Raw genomic sequence first — 16,633 nt, forward strand, 5'->3', positions numbered from 1 at the left:
AGTTTGTCCTCAAGGACAGAGGAGCCTGGTGGGAGTCGCTCGGAAGCAGACATGACTGAAGGACTAAGCACCAGCAGCAGTAGCCCTATCAGCTTACCCACTGTCAGTTTTCTACTGTTAGCACATTCATACAGTGATACTTTAAGAAGAAATGCCATGTACAAAGCAAAGTAAAAATACCCTTATCCCCTAAATTTCAACGAGTTGCTATATAATTGAGGTTTATTAATGAGAGCTGTGAAATTTACCTGAAAACAGCTCTTTGCCTCATTTTCTCTCTTTTCTTCTAGGGTTAAGTTTGCAAAATCCATTTCAGCAATACTGATATCACTGGTGCTTGTCAATGTAAGTTCTGGTTCTTCCATTATACCATGGCCAGATTCTGTTTCCTGTGTAACAAAAGGGAAACCACATTCAGAAGGGAAAAAATAATGTACGTTATGGAGGAAGAACAGGTTGTTCAACTATGGACACCAGAGAAGATCTACTCTGTGCATTACAAAACGCTTACAAGCCTAGGCGGCCAGACTGGGTAGGGGCTGTACAACATCAGAGTCTGCACTCTATCTAAATGGAGCAGTGGCTGGCTACTGGGCTGCAGCCAAATGTCACTGCTGCTACAGCACCGTTTGTAAGTGAACAACCTTTAAATACTTAACAAGAATACAAGAAAATCCAAAAGGTGACCAAAACATCTTATTTTCTGCTTACCTGTGGCAGGACAAACAGTACTAGAAGGTAAAAGCTATGTTCAGGTGACTGCTGAAGCATAGGCTTAGCTACCATTTTTCAGGTAAGCTGGAGATGAGAAATGTACATTGGAAAGAAAGATATGTAAAATTCAGAGGGAGGTCAAGTTAAAAAATTTGTCATTTCTGCATTTTATTGGAGATTTCCAATGATTATGAGACTGTCTCAGATAGGAATGTGAACAAGTAGCTTTGTTGCACGTCCTGCAATCTTGTTTTCAGAGTCTTTCCTGAAAATGAATTTAAGTATACAGCACAGATTTCACTTACCCAGACTGGAATAGATCTCTGTAATGAAAATGATCCAGAATTTACAAAGAGCTCTGATTGTGCAAGTTGAGATGGGTTTCCTACGATTGTTGGAATTCCTGCCATAGTTGAGTCCTGAAGACATTTTTCATTCTGAACAGTGAGTGAATATGGTATCTGAATTGAAGTTCCCATCTCTACTGTCCTTACACATAAATGAGAATCAGTTTCCTCTATGTGTGGATTTAAATCACAGGTTTCTTTTTTATCATCAGTGAGTCCTTGACCTTGTAACACTGTATCAAGTCTTTCTGATAGTTTTTCAAAACCCAGTCTTTCTTTTCTGCCTTCTGGTTGGTCTTTTATTGACCACTCACTAGAGGTAGAACCACATGTAGTGCCATGCTGTAGATTTAACTGATGAAATACATTAGCCTCACCAGATGAATTGAAGACTGAACTTTGCAAATTTCCTACTGAGAGTTGGAAATGAACACTTTTTTGCTTGTTTTGTAATAGTTCATGTTCAGAGGAACAGTTCTGATTTTCCACATCTTGGGAAGAAGCTCTCGCTTCAATGCTAAAAATGCTTGGTAGATCGGCATGCTGGCTCCCTTCCTGTGAAGAATATTCTGGTCGAAGTTGTCGAAAAGATTGTTCAGACCCTGTAAGAGATCAGTTGATCATAATTAGGTGTTGTAAAACTTGGATATAGTCGCTAACAATTTCTGAGAAAATTATAAATAAAGCCAGGTTACTTATAAAGTTCAGGAACAAAAACTGATGTACACAAACAAGAATAGGAAGCTAAAGGACGGTCACAGTGATTTTAAATAATTACTGCACACACCATGTATTTTCTCCTATAATATTTAATAAAGGAAATACAGCTATTAGAGGCAATGAGGACTTTTCCCCCCATAACTGAATATTGACTTTTAAAAACTAAAACATTCATGTCTCACAGATGGGTATGCTGTGATGTGTATACACACACACACACACACACACAATTTGTATAAAAAATTTTAGAAGGATACTTTAAGTGCTGAGGTAAGGAAGCTGAACAAGAGGCAGCACTTACTACCCTCAAAAGGAATAAGGGTATGAGTAGAGAGAAACCAAGAGCTATTGGGTGCAATTTCCAAGGAAAAATGATATAAACAACCATGAGAAACTATTGAGCTTTATTTAACTTTTCCGAACTTCTGCATACCCTCAATATCTTCTACAGCAAAACTCTGAGCTGTGTCACAAGCCAAGTTAGGGTCAGGCTGCTGGTTCAGACTGGTGTTAGAAGAATGCAGGCTGGCCCTCCTCAGTGCTGTAAAAGAAGCCATACTTTTGGGGGATGGAGTAGCACGGAGGCTTTCACAGGAAGAACCTGACCTCTGACGGGAAACAGGAAAAGGCTGTGTTACCAGTTGCATCAACAAATCCTCATGTTTCTTTGCTATTGCGCTTCCGTAATTACCACTTTACTATCACATTAACAACTTGCTTATTCAAACCCAATTCTTTCACTTTAGGAAATACAAAGGAGACTTTTTATTTAGAAAACAAACTGTATTAACTAACAAGACACAGTTCAGAACATGACTAAATCATTTTCTGATAAGCAGGAACTATGTAGACCTGCCTGGAAACAGAAACACCCAGGTTTGAATCTTAGCTCCTTTACTCTGTAGGAGGAGACTTTCAAAATTTTGCAACATTCTATTTACCTGACTATTTAAGACTAAATTCCATCAAAGTAACCCCTGCCCCAAAACCCTGAAAACTAACGATAAAAATGTTCTCAAGTTTTTATGGAGTGACCCATAAAAAATACCTAGAAATAAAGCTGTTGGGACCAAATTCTAATGCACCTATTTTCAATCTTGGTTCCACATTGTAACCATTTTATCTGACTATTCCTAGATTTTCTGATTTAATTGGTCAGAGGTACAGTCTGGGCCTGGCAGGCTACAGTCCACTGGGTCGCAAGAGTCGGACACGACTTAGCAACCAAACCACCACCACCACAGTCTGGGCATTGGTAGCTAAAAGCTCACCAGATGATTTTAGTTGGCAGCCAAGGCTAAGAATCATTCTTCTGTTCTAACAGAAGAAAAGACAGATTGCAAAGAAGCATCTACTTTACCTGGTTAAAGTCTTTACTGTCTTGAGAAATCCCAGAGAAACATGATAACAAATCAAAATCTGGATGTGGTTCTAAGGGTTTAAATAGCTGACGATGCAAATTTGGAAAATTGTGCTCCAATTCTGGAAAGTCAAAGTCAACTGTTGGAATTTTAAGGGAAAAAAAAAAAAGACATTTATCTTAAAAGTAAAGCCTAGAAAAGTAGTACTAAGAACATATTCATAAAGGTTATTTTAAGGTAACTGCAACTCAACAAAATTACTTCCATTCCTCTCATTACCAGCAGACGCTTTCAAATCAAGCCCTATCATTTCTGATGCAAAAGTGGGGGGTGGGGGGCGGTTTCCAAACCCTTTGACAAATTTAAGTTTCCATTTCTACTAGCCTGAACATCTTTATGGGGTTAATTAGGAATAAGATGCCATTACGGTCACGGCTTTGCTACAATAAGCTTTGTTACTCTCAGGTCATTTGGGGATCAATTACTTAAGAAAAGCTCACTATACTATAGAGTGCTACCATGGGCCAGACACTGTACTTCATGTGTATTATTTCACTTTATGTGTATTATTTCCAACACCTCTTCTACAGAAGATGAAGAGTAAGCTGCCTGTGGTCTCAGGAAACAGTCATAGGGTCTGTATGACTTAAGTTTATGTGCTCAATACAGGCAGTACTGCCTCTGTTGCTATAGGTAACTTTGCAAAGGTAAAGGAAGACCTGCTCATCTCTTCTACATGGTCTTCAGTCTGATTCCAGAGCTCCTTTCACTAAGTGCCCTCCTCAGTGTTTTCCATGTTACAATTGCTACAGCAAGCCATCAAAACACAAAGCTCAAACAATCACTACTTCTAACTAAAAAGGATGATAGGTTAAAAATGAACACTTAGTTTACATAGACGTATTTATTAAAAAAGTCTTACTTTTAAATAAAACTTACCCCGAAAGTCTGTTTTTTCAGTCATCAAATTTGTTTCATTAATGTAATTGTCTCTCATCTGTTGAATGTGTGTCTGACCAGATGTCAATGTTTCCACTGCACATAAAAGAGGTTTATGGACGTCCTGAGAGTCCTGTCTTTGATAAATATCTTGTGTTGAAGGAACTCTAGAACTTAAAACATTTGTTTCCTCTTCTTTACCGGCAGGAGGTTCTTGTTCCCTATGGTCCACATGCTCTGGGAATGACTCTGAAAATGGGGTTTAATGAAAATACTTAATGGCTGGGTACTTCCTTTGAGACAGACTTTAGCAGACAGACATAGCAACATACATTGATAAAGAATCAGCACAACCAAGAAAAGTGCTTGGTAGTTCCCACTGATATTAGCAGACCCTACTCAATGTGCTATGGAGATTGATAGAGCATCACTGTGACTTCCAAACATGTTCAGAAGATCATACTGTCCAATATTCTAAAGACATGATTACTTTACTTTTGAGACTTAAAGAACAATCCCTCTCAGCACATTCTGAAAAACAAGGTTAGCTCTCATCACTGTACTGCAACTCAACTGGTGCTTGACTTTCAATTTGTTTATAAACGTTTTGATACTCGTACCTGGCTCTGTAAGGCTCAAATCTATGTTTTCGTAACTTAAAAAACTCCCAGTGGAAACAGTTATTGAAGATAGTGGCTCATGATAAATTTCTTGTGTTTCAGCCTAAAAATGAAGGAGAACATTAGGCCACTGTGTAGGAAGAAATAGCTAGAAAAAACCCAAATTGCCAACAGTAGCAGTTATTAATTCTGAGCTCAGATCAAGTGTAGAAACCTTCATAGTTATATAAAGTTCTGCAGTAAAATCTTTTCATCATTGCTCAGAATTGATCAGCCTTTCATACAAGCACACCCACAACCAACTCTCACTTACCCACCAATAAGCCCCTTAATTATCCAGTCACCTACACACACACACACACACACACACGCACGCACCCACCCCTTCATACCCCTTATTTTAAATTATTCTTTTGCTTCTCAGAACTACAGAGATCATGCATCAGATACACTGGGTGGTCTTCTGATGCTCAGATTTGGCTACTTTCATCACTGATCCACTTCAGTAAGAGCAGATCTCAGAGAACACAGATGAAGCCAAGCAGCTCTAATGATGCAGGGCACATCAAGACATTACTAACCTTAACATCTAACTTCACATTTGGATCCAGGTACGTATGGCCTTCTCTCTCCACAGCATAGCTTAATACTGCATAATTCTCAACCACAGCCTCCTTGACTTTGACTAAAAGGGGGAGGGAGGAGGAAGGACTGGATTATGACAAATCAAATTCTTAGCACCAGAGGGCATAATTTCCTGCTTTCCTACAATTTTCTTTTTTTGACTACGAAGAAAAAATAATTCATGTTATTATTCATTAATAATATTCATAGTTAGCACATTATACTTTTTCATGGAAAACTGTGGTTGTCATTATTATTCTATGAATAAAAACCCTTTAGAAAACAGCCAGTGTGACTGGAAATGCTTCTATCATCATTTTAAGTGAAGAAGCAAGAATATTCAATCATAAGTACAGTGTGATCTCAAAGTTGAGAAAAATGTACATAATAAAGAAAGTGCAACCAGTGGCAGGACAAGGAGAAATTTGACTTCTTTATAACTTGCAGTGCTGTCTAAAATCACAGGAGCATGTACTGCTTTTACTATGAAATTATCATTCCTAATTACATTTGACATACTAAAAACACATACAAATTATACTATCTCACTATTAGTAATTTGGGTATTCTCAGTTAGTTTTTTTCTTACTCTCAATAGCCAACATTTGTGAGAACGCTGGCCAAAGCATATGTCATCTGTGGCTCTGAAACAGAATAAAATTAAAACTGTTCCACCAAATATAAAATAAAATTTTCATCTCATTATCACCATGATATTAAGAGATAATGCTAATTAAATGTTTCTTAAGTGTTTATGTAAGAAATGTTTTCTAAGAGGTCACATATTGCAGGCACATATGTATCTATATGTATGTAGATACATATTCATAAAATGATATCTATATTATGGATAATTAAGTAAAACTACAAAAAGTATTATATTTAAATATAATTTGTTTTTAAATACATTTTTTGACTCCTAGTTGAATTAAAAATATTGCGACATAATTTAACCATTAAACTGTTACTTGGTTGCTTCTATATACACTAAGATTTTAAGTGAAGAAAGTAAGAAACTTAATATTGAGTTATTTTTTTTTTAAGCAGCTCATCTCAAAAGTCAGTTTTGAGATGAGAAGTTAGGGATTTTTCATTTCAGAATCACAATTCTGTAACTGTTATTATCTATAACAAACCAAAGATTCCCCCAGAGGTGGGTGGCCCAGGGTAGCATTTGGGCAGGGGTAAGAATTGAAAAATAAAAATGAGAGAGAGAAGCAAGGTCAAGTTACTTAAGATGTTGAAGAATTCAATGGATAGGTCCCTGAAAGTAACTGGAAGAGAAGTATCACTGGTTTGAAAACAGCTCATTGATAATAGGGACACAGTGGGAGGTTCCTAAAAAGGGGAAGTTACATCATTAAAGCAATGCCTTAGAGACAGTAATCTTCCCATATTGCTACAGGAAGGCAACATTTTCTGCTTTCCTGAGAAGCAAAGCACCATTTCCTGCTTTCCTACAAAAGCAAAGGGTACAGAGTGCAAAGCTAGGGAGTACCACCTAAAAAGCTGAGGAACCAAGGTGAGGTGATGACCTAAATCAAGCGTAGGGAGGGAAAAGACAGTAACAACACTTAGACCCTCCCTTCCAAAGTAGAAACAATACCACTCCAGGATAATTGTGAGAAAGAGACAAGCAGCCTCTGACAGCCAGGGGCAGACCTGGCACTACTGGCTTTGCCTTGGAGTTCTCCTGGTAAACAGGTACAGTGTTACAGAATACAAATATTGGAGAAGGCCACTCTGTGACTATGATGGGTCAAAACAAAATCAGACCATCAGTTCTCATGTCTGAACATAGACAAAACCATGAATACTGTCCAAACCACAAAAACAACCATCTCCTTATCCTGGCTGACATGAGTGACTGCTGTTTAACCAATTACAGCTTTACTTAGCCTAACTCCATTATTCCTACCTCCTAGATAAGAATTTTGTAGGTATTCAATAATAGAATCACACTTGCTTCCAGTACTAATAAGCAAAGCCCTATTTCCTTGAACCCTCCCCAAAATCACCTAATAAAAGCCCAAGTCTAACAGTAACTCCTTTCTGATACCCTGTCACTAACTCACTTTCGGTTCTCCATGATGTGCATGCTCTCTCACTGCAGCAAGTCAAAGCACACAGCTTTCTTGTGTAGAGATGTGTTCTCTGGTAGTCTTTGGCTAGAGGACACTGACAGGTAGAATGAAAAGGAATGCAAGTATTCACTGAGTGAGTGAAAGTCGCTCAGTCATGTCCAACTGTGCGATCTGATGGACTATATGGTCCATAGAATTCTCCAGGCCAGAATACGGCAGTGAGTAGCCTTTCCCTTCTCCAGGGGATCTTCCCAACCCAGGGACTGAACCCAGGTCTCCCGCATTGCAGGCAGATTCTTTACCAGCTGAGCCACCAGGGAAGCAAAGAATACCAGAGTGGGTAGCCTATCCCTTCTCCAGTGGATCTTCCAGACCCAGGAATCAAACCCGGGTCTCCTGCATTACAGGTGGATTCTTTACCAATTGAGTTATCAGGGAAGCCCTTAAGTATTCACTGGCTAAATCTAAAAAAAATGCTAATAGTTTTATTTTAAAATTTCAAAAACTATAATTAATTGGAAGTTATATCTGTAGTTATTTCAGTCTCCAATTTAAAAAGGAGATGCTGAAGTCAATTTCTCTATAAACTCCCATATAGAAAACAGGTCTTGCTCTTTTCTCATTCTATTAAACACCAGATACAACTAAGATAACAGTTATCCAAGTGTAAGTGATAGCTAAAATAAGAAGAAATCTGCTTAGAAAAAGGCAACTTTTAAAAAGATAGCTTTAGAAGTAATGAAGCAGTACTGGACCTATGCTTTGTAGGGTCAATATTACACATAAAAAACAGCCTGTTATAAACATGCATAAATTCAAAAGCAAGAAAATTAACATCAGTTGTCTTTGAGTGGCAGATTTTAGTCATTTAAAGTTTTTTCTTTGTAACTTGTTCTTTAATACTTTCCAACATTTAAAACTAAACATAAAACAGCTCATTTAGAATGCCACAGATGTGAAATTACTTATTATCTAAATAAACTTCACTTTCCTTATTCAACTTTTTGAATATGGAATACAGGCTTCTTATGGGAAAAAATTTTACAGTATGTAAACATAAGAAATAGACAGTGAAACCCAATCTCCAACAAGGGTTAACCTGTACCAACATGTTGATTCTTATTTCAGACAGTTTTCAAATGCACGAACAGACTTTTCTCCTCTCATTTAACACTTTCACAAAACTGCAGTTTTACTGAAGTTATTTACTATTTTGCATTACAAGCAATGCTACAATAATTATCTTCTGCCCACATACTCTTGTGTACAGTAATTCCACTTCTGATTCCTTTTTCTCTCACCTGCTTTATCAGAGTCATCACCACAGATGTTCTCCTGAGCAACTGGGTGAAGATGACCAAATGGATCACGGTCCAGAGGGCTCCCAAGAAAACTTTGTTCTCGGCTTATTGAGACCCTTAGGGGGTCTCTGTCTTGATAAAAATCAGGTTTACCTGGGAGGAAAAAAAACTGACTTACTGGATGTTAGAAACTTTGTTTCTTCTTGAAAGTAAAAAGGGTAAAAATCTAAACTCTTAAAAGTTTGATCAATGTATCAAGAAAAAGTAACTGCTTAACTTTCACACAGCCTTTACATTGTTTTACTTCAATTTTACTAAGTTTTTTAATATGCCTGGAGAACTTACTAACCATTAATATTGTAAGGTATAATATGTATTCATAATGTAAAATTCATAAACAGTCACAGCTAATCTGTGGTATAAGGGACCAATTCAGGTGTTTACCCTGGGGAGAAGAGAAAGAAGAGTTAATATCAAGTGTACAAAGGAAGAGTTTATGGAGTTCTCTTACATTCCAATTCCGGAGCTGGATGGTGTGTACCTGAGGGTGATTTTCAAAGTACTTATTTCTATAAGTAAAATAAATAATTATGATTGAAATAAACACTTATGAAACAAAGGAATGGGAGACACTCAGAAGTAGAAGCTAATTTACTGGGGGCAACTCGAGAAAAACTTGAGAATTAAGAGGCAAAGTGTATTACAAAATGAAGGTGTGTATTAGGGAACTGAAAACAGGTAGAAGGTTTAAAAACATGTACTTGGAAAAGAGCCCTCCCATCACTTTAGATTCCTGTCTCTCAACATCATCCCCAGAGAAGACTAAAGGTTTATTCTCTGGAGAAATGGAATCCTATACACTGTGATCAATTTTATGGCAGACTCTCAAATTGGAGAAGTGTCAAAGGTCACCTTCTAAGGGGAAAAGCGCCAGCGCCACAGCTGACAGGGTTCAAGCCTGTGTGGAGAGACCCTGATGGACTTCCAGTCTATCCTCTTAGCCATGTGGCCACAGCTTCACTCTGAAACCAGGGGGATCGGGCACAGAATGAGGCAAGGGTGCAGGGAAGAAAAAGAATGGCATAAGGAAATCAGGGGTATTGAAAGAAGTCTACATCCTCTACCCTCAGGTCTGCCTCCAGACAGCACCAACAGCCAGGCTTGTATCAAAGCTGGAGGATCTTTCTTTGAAGAAACTAAACAGTAAATTGCTCAGGTAAAAGAACCACAGGTACTAAGTTGACAGTCCTCAATGCAAAGCCACCTTTTCCAATGAAATCCAGAAGTAAATAAGGTCCCCACCTATAAAATTTCCAATTAGCCATTCAGTGTTCCACTGAAATATGCAAGATTTTAGATTTTAAAAATTCTAAACTTTCACACAGGAGGAAAAAAAACAAACAAGGAAGGACCTAGACAGAAAATACAGGAAACTGAACAAACAAAAACCTATAAATATTCAGTGTAGGTAGTATCTTGCGTCCATAAAACAAGAGCAAGATGCTATGAAAAGAAACAATCAGAAAAGAGGACAAGCTTTTAGAAACTATACTTTGAGAGCCAAAATAAAAATTTCTAAGAATGTTAGAAGAAAAAGCTGAGACAATGCTCCTAAAAGGTAAAGCCAAAATAAATAAACTACAGAGAAGAAATTTAGCTCAGATTTTCTCAACTTCATCATCACCCACCTAAGGAGCCTTTTAAAGACTTTTCCCCTAATGGCTTCCCAACTCTATGAAATTTAATAACTATATATATCCTGTATATCTTTTTTTGTGGGGGAAGAGTAAGCATTTGGAAACTTTAATACCAGGATAACATTGCTTTGACATTCAACTACATGGTCTGTAATTTAACAAAATATTGGTCTGAAAGGATTGGAGAACACCCTGGTCCTTCAAAGACAGTTTCAGAAACTCTGTTTTCAAAGACAAGGCATAGTATTCACAAAGTATGAAACTACAAAAGGTGAAAAATAACATATGAAACTATTTTTACAAATACATGCATTATCTACAAATAAAAGTAGAGACATATTAACCAAAAAGAGAAGATTAAGTAAATAATTATACCATATATCACTTTATGTACATTTGTACTTTGATACATAAAAAGTAAGACTTTTTCATCTCCCCCAAAACCAATTTTCACCCCTTTTGGAGGCAATAATAGCCTTGTCAAGAATGTATCATTCATCTCAATGGTGAAAAACTGAAAGCATGCCCCCTATCAGGAACAAGACAAGGGTGCCCACTTTCCCCACTATTGTTCAACATAGTTCTGGAAGTCCTAGCTACAGCAATCAGAGAAGAAAAAGAAATAAAATGAATCCAGATTGGAAAAGAAGAAGTAAAGTTCTCAGTCTGCAGATGACATGATATTGTACATAGAAAACCCTAAAGATATTATCAGAAAATTACTAGAGCTAATCAGTGAATTTAGCAAAGTTTCAGGATACAAAATCAATACACAGAAATCACTTGCATTTCTATATACTAACAATGAAAAATCAGTAAGAGAAACTAAGGAATCAATCCCATTCACCACTGCAACAAAAGAATTAAATATCTAGGAATAAACTTACCTAAGGAGACAAAAGAAATGTACACAGAAAATTATAAGACACTAATGAAAGATTTCAAAGATGGCATAAACAGATGGAGAGATATTCCATGTTCCTGGGTAGGAAGAATCTATGTTGTGAAAATGACTATACTACCAAATACAATCTATAGATTCAATGCACTCCCTATCAAATTACCAATGGCATTTTCCACAGAACTAGAACAGAAAATTTCACAATTCATATGGAAACACAAAAGGCCCTGAAGAGCCAAAGCAGTCTTGAGAAAGATGAATGGAGCTAAAGGATCCAACCTTCCTGACTTCAGGTTATACTACAAAGCTACAGTTATCAAGACAGTATGGTACTGGCCCAAAAACAGAAACATAGACCAACGGAAAAAGATAGAAAGCCCAGAAATAAACCCATGAACCTATGGGTACCTTATATTTGACAAAGGAGACAAGAATATACAATGGGGCAAAGACAGCCTCTTCAATAAATGGTGCCTGGAAAACTGGACAGCTACATATAAAAGAATGAAATAAGAACACTTCCTACACCATACACAAAGATAAACTCAAAATGGATTAAAGACCTAAATGTAAGACCAGAAACTGTAAAACTCTTACAGGAAAACATAGGCAGAGCACTTGGTGACATAAATCAAAGCAAGATCCTCTATGACCAACCCATCTCCTAGAGTAATGGAAATAAAAACAAAAGTAAACAAGTGGGACCTGATTAAACTTAAAAGCTTTTGCACAGCAAAGGAAACTATAGGCAAAGTGAAAAGACAACCCTCAGAATGGGAGAAATTAACAACAAATGAAACAACTGACAAAGGATTAATTTCCAAAATATACAAGCAGCTCATATAACTCACTACCAGAAAAACAAATAACCCAATCAAAAAGTGGGAAAAAGACCTAAACAGAAATTTCTCCAAAGAAGACATACAGATGGCTAACAAACACATGAAAAGATGCTCAATATCACTCATTATTAGAGAAATGCAAATTAAAACAAGAAGATACCACCTCACACCAGGCAGAATGGCCATCATCAAAAAGTCTACAAACAATAAATGTTGGAGAGGGTGTGGAGAAAAGGGAATGCTCTTGCACTGTTGGTGGGGATTAAATTGTACAGTCATTATGGAAGACAGTATGGAGATTCCTTAAAGAACAAGGAATAAAACTGCCAATGACCCAGCAATCCCACTCCTAGGCATATACCCTGAGGAAACCAAAATTTAAAAAGACGTATGTATCCCATTTTTCATGGCAGCACTATTTTCAATAGCTAGAACATGGAAGCAACCTAGTTGTCCATCAACAGATGAATGGATAAAGAAGTTGTGGTACATATACACAATGGAATATTACTCAGCCATAAAAAGGAATGCCTTCGGGTCAGTTCTAATGACACGGATGAACCTAGAACCTATTATACAGAGTGAAGTAAGTCAGAAAGAGAAAGATAAATATCATATTCTAATGCATATATATGGAATCTAGAAAAATGGTACTGAAGAATTTACTTATAGGGCAGCAATGGAGAAACAGACATAGAGAATAGACTTATGGACATGGGGAGAGGGGAGGAGAGGGTGAGATGTATGCAAAGAGAAATATGGAAACTTACATTACCATATGTGGGGTGGATGGCCAACAGGAATTTGCTGTATGGCTAAGAAACAAACAGGGGCTCTGTGTCAACCTGGAGGCGTGGGATGTGGGGGAAGGTGGGGGGAAGTTCAGGGGAGGGGATATATGTGTGCCTATGGCTGATTCAGGTTGAGGTTTGACAGAAAACAACAAAATTCTGTAAAGCAATTATCTTTCAATTAAAAAAAAAAGAATGTATCATTCAATTTCCAACTAAAAGGTGTTCCCACAAATAGAGAAAATGATGTGATCTGAAATTATTTTAGTGGTGTTTAGTATTTGGCTTAGTTTTTACTAAAATCCACTGCCAACTACAGAAGCAAATACAAGAAGAAGCACGAAGGAGGCTTGAAAAGTGACTGTGTCTGGTGAGTAGGATTAAGGGGTGAGGGGTGTGTAGGGGCAAGAAGAAATACTGTTTCATGCTGTAATCTTTTAGCACTAGTTGCCTTTAATTATCTGATTAAATTACTGCCCAAAGAAGTGTGATAAAGGCTATGACGAAAGCTCCCAAAGAGCACACGAGAAGGACACATGATAGTCCAGGCAAAGTTTATGCCACAAAGTGGCACCAAACTCAACCCTGAAGGGAGAGAGCAAGATCATGAAGGCCCTGGTGGATGAAGTTAGGGACTTAAGACTTAGTTTAGACTTACCCTCCAGTCAAGGGGAAACTACCAAAGAGTTTTAAACACAGGGCAATAGAGGCAAATTACTCTGAGTACACCATGGAAAAATGAATGAAAGTAATGCTAGGCTGGAAACAGGGAGACATGGGGGTTTGTAACTATAAGCAAGGTGAAAAGACAGCCTTCAGAATCGGAGAAAATAATAGCAAATGAAGCAACCGACAAACAACTAATCTCAAAAACATACAAGCAACTCCTATAGCTCAATTCCAGAAAAACAAATGACCCAATCAAAAAATGGGCCAAAGAACTAAACAGACATTTCTCCAAAGAAGACATACAGATGGCTAACAAACACATGAAAAGATGCTCAACATCACTCATTATTAGAAAAATGCAAATCAAAACCACTATAAGGTACCATTTCACGCCAGTCAGAATGGCTGCGATCCAAAAGTCTACAAGCAATAAGTGCCGGAGAGGACGTGGAGAAAAGGGAACCCTCTTACACTGTTGGTGGGAATGCAAACTAGTACAGCCACTATGGAGAACAGTGTGGAGATTACTTAAAAAACTGGAAATAGAACTGCCATACGACCCAGCAATCCCACTGCTGGGCATACACACCAAGGAAACCAGAATTGAAAGAGACACGTGTACCCCAATGTTCACTGCAGCACTGTTTATAATAGCCAGGACATGGAAGCAACCTAGGTGTCCATCAGCAGATGAATGGATAAGAAAGCTATGGTTCATAGACACAATGGAGTATTACTCAGCCATTAAAAAGAATACATTTGAATCATTGCTAATGAGGTGGACGAAACTGGAGCTGATTATACAGAGTGAAGTAAGCCAGAAAGAAAAACACCAATACAGGATACTAAGGCATATGTATGGAATTTAGAAAGGTGGTAATAATAACCCTGTATGCGAGACAGCAAAAGAGACACAGATGTATAGATCAGTCTTTTGGACTCTGTGGGAGAGGGAGGGGGGATGATTTGGGAGAATGGCATTGAAACATGTGTAATATCATACAAGAAATGAATCGCCATCCAGGTTCGATGCAGGATACAGGATGCTTGGGGCTGGTGCACTGGGATGACCCAGAGGGATGGTATGGGGAGGGAGGTGGGAGCGGGGTTCAGGATTGGGAACACATGTACACCTGTGGCGGATTCATGTTGATGTATGGCAAAACCAATACAATATTGTAAAGTAATTAGCCTCTAATTAAAATAAATAAATTTAAATTAAAAAAATAATAAATTAAAAAAAAAAAGAAAGAAATGACAGCCTGAATTAAAAGGGTAGTAGTGGGAATGGAAACAAGTGAATCAACTAGAAACGGTAGTGGGAATGGAAACAGAGTGGATCATCTAGAACTGAAAAGAGCTGGTAATCTGTTGGGTGTTGGAGAGGTACAGACAAGGAAACTGTTAAGACTTACATCGGGTACTTTTCATTGAAAAAGGGCTAAAGGATAAGGAGGTGTAGGTGAAGGAATATATAGCATTCCCTTCTAAGCAAGAGGACATTTTTGCAATCTCAAACACAACTCATTAATTTACAGGAATCAATGGTGAGAAATTCCCAATGCTCAATCTGAATCAGGGCAATCACCATTCTATTCCTGAATAGTTTTGTTTACCAAATAGTGCAAAATGAAGCAAAACTTCCAAAGCCTAGTAATGAACAGAATACTTACTTTATGTTATAATTTCCATAAGACATTAAGAAGAAAACAAAATGTGGAATGACTCAAGAGTTATTCAGAATCTCTACCTTCTTAAACTCTTTTAGCCAGAAACAAAAGTACAATATTTTATGGCCTAAGACCTAAATGGGCTTCCCTTGTGGCTCAGCTGGTAAAGAATCTGCCTGCAATGGAGGAGACCTGGGTTCAATCCCTGGGTTGGGAAAATCCCCTGGAGAAGGGAAAGGCTACCCACTCCAGTATTCTGGCCTGGAGAATTTCAGGGACTATACAGTCCATGGGGTTGCAAAGAGTCAGACATGACTGAGCAACTTTCACAAGACCTAAATAGCTAGTATCAATAGTAAACTTCCATGCACCCTTCTATTAACAAAGCTTATTTTCCCCCTTCAAAGAGTCTGCTTTGATAAATTTGATCAATAAAACTATCTGGTTGAGTATAAAATCTAAAAACAATTATAAAATGAAAATAAAGCTTTTATTAAGGATCACCAGAAGAAATTTTTCCAGATAACTGGATCTCTGAAGAAGCACAGAAAAGAAATATACATGTTCTTAGAGCCAGGATTTTAAGCACCATAATTATCCTGTGAAAGATACAGGAAAAGAGCAGTGAAGGTACTGAGGTGAAACAGCAGCACGGGAAAAGAGAGAGAGAAAAAAAAAAAAGAAAAAAGAGTTATGTCCTAAAGAAACCGGTTTAGGAAGGAACCAGAGAAGGAAATGGCAACCCACTCCAGTGTGCTTGCCTGGAGAATCCCAGGGACGGCGGAGCCTGGTGGGCTGCCATATATGGGGTTGCACAGAGTCAGACACAAACTGAAGCAACCTAGCAGCAGCAGAGGGAAGCAAGAATGTCAGAATAAGGAGAACAAAGAATTTTTGTCTACAATAAATTGCTTTCTCCCATATATAAAGAATTTAGTTACCTAATGATGTATTTCTTTAAGTCCACGTTTAAAATACTGTTTATATAAACCACTTTTTCCCCTTCATGAGTACTCACGGTCTACGTTTCTTCAACAGCCACAAAATATTTAGCATCCTGAAATAACTATAGAAAACTAGCAAACTATTAAAAAATCACTTTATCAAACCAACTTTTTACCTAGTATAGAAGTTCTGCCACTTGTTGGTGATTCTACCTCTTGTATGGCACTAAGTTCATGTTGGTTCAAGTCCAATCCACCTCTTATTTTTACTACAGGTGGTTTTGAGGATTTCCTACCCAGTTCTTTGTCCTGATGCACACCTATCAAGTCAAAAGACAAAGTCAGGCACAATACAGATCTGTTAACCCAATGAACTTCTTCAATTAGCAAGTGCAGGAGGTGAAAGCAA

The 16,633-nt window shown here is 37.7% G+C and overlaps 1 protein-coding gene and 2 non-coding genes across 17 annotated transcripts in view; all 3 read right to left on the bottom strand.

Moving 5' to 3' along the window:
- CEP295 (centrosomal protein 295) overlaps nucleotides 1–16,633 on the bottom strand; it is a 53,581-nt gene that overhangs the window by 6,409 nt on the left and 30,539 nt on the right. For 11 of the 15 annotated variants that reach the window (XM_024987480.2, XM_059883200.1, XM_003588005.6 and 8 more), the window contains 9 exons: nucleotides 16,401–16,544; nucleotides 8,711–8,863; nucleotides 5,283–5,386; nucleotides 4,702–4,804; nucleotides 4,082–4,330; nucleotides 3,142–3,281; nucleotides 2,215–2,389; nucleotides 1,020–1,663; nucleotides 249–389 (listed from right to left, as the gene is read on the bottom strand). In XM_024987480.2, the coding sequence (XP_024843248.2) occupies nucleotides 249–389; nucleotides 1,020–1,663; nucleotides 2,215–2,389; nucleotides 3,142–3,281; nucleotides 4,082–4,330; nucleotides 4,702–4,804; nucleotides 5,283–5,386; nucleotides 8,711–8,863; nucleotides 16,401–16,544 (1,853 nt within the window). Of the gene's footprint in view, nucleotides 1–248; nucleotides 390–1,019; nucleotides 1,664–2,214; nucleotides 2,390–3,141; nucleotides 3,282–4,081; nucleotides 4,331–4,701; nucleotides 4,805–5,282; nucleotides 5,387–8,710; nucleotides 8,864–16,400; nucleotides 16,545–16,633 lie in introns of those variants that run through there. The other 4 variants (XM_059883205.1, XM_010820786.4, XM_010820791.4 and 1 more) reach the window with 4 other exon arrangements.
- LOC112444970 (small nucleolar RNA U2-30) lies at nucleotides 4,892–4,963 on the bottom strand. Its single transcript, XR_003033374.1, has one exon. It is a non-coding gene; the product is annotated as a small nucleolar RNA U2-30 (small nucleolar RNA).
- LOC112444971 (small nucleolar RNA U2-19) lies at nucleotides 5,120–5,199 on the bottom strand. The gene has a single exon (XR_003033375.1). It is a non-coding gene; the product is annotated as a small nucleolar RNA U2-19 (small nucleolar RNA).

The sequence above is a fragment of the Bos taurus genome, chromosome 29 (assembly GCF_002263795.3).
Source record: "Bos taurus isolate L1 Dominette 01449 registration number 42190680 breed Hereford chromosome 29, ARS-UCD2.0, whole genome shotgun sequence".
Lineage (NCBI taxonomy): Eukaryota > Metazoa > Chordata > Mammalia > Artiodactyla > Bovidae > Bos > Bos taurus.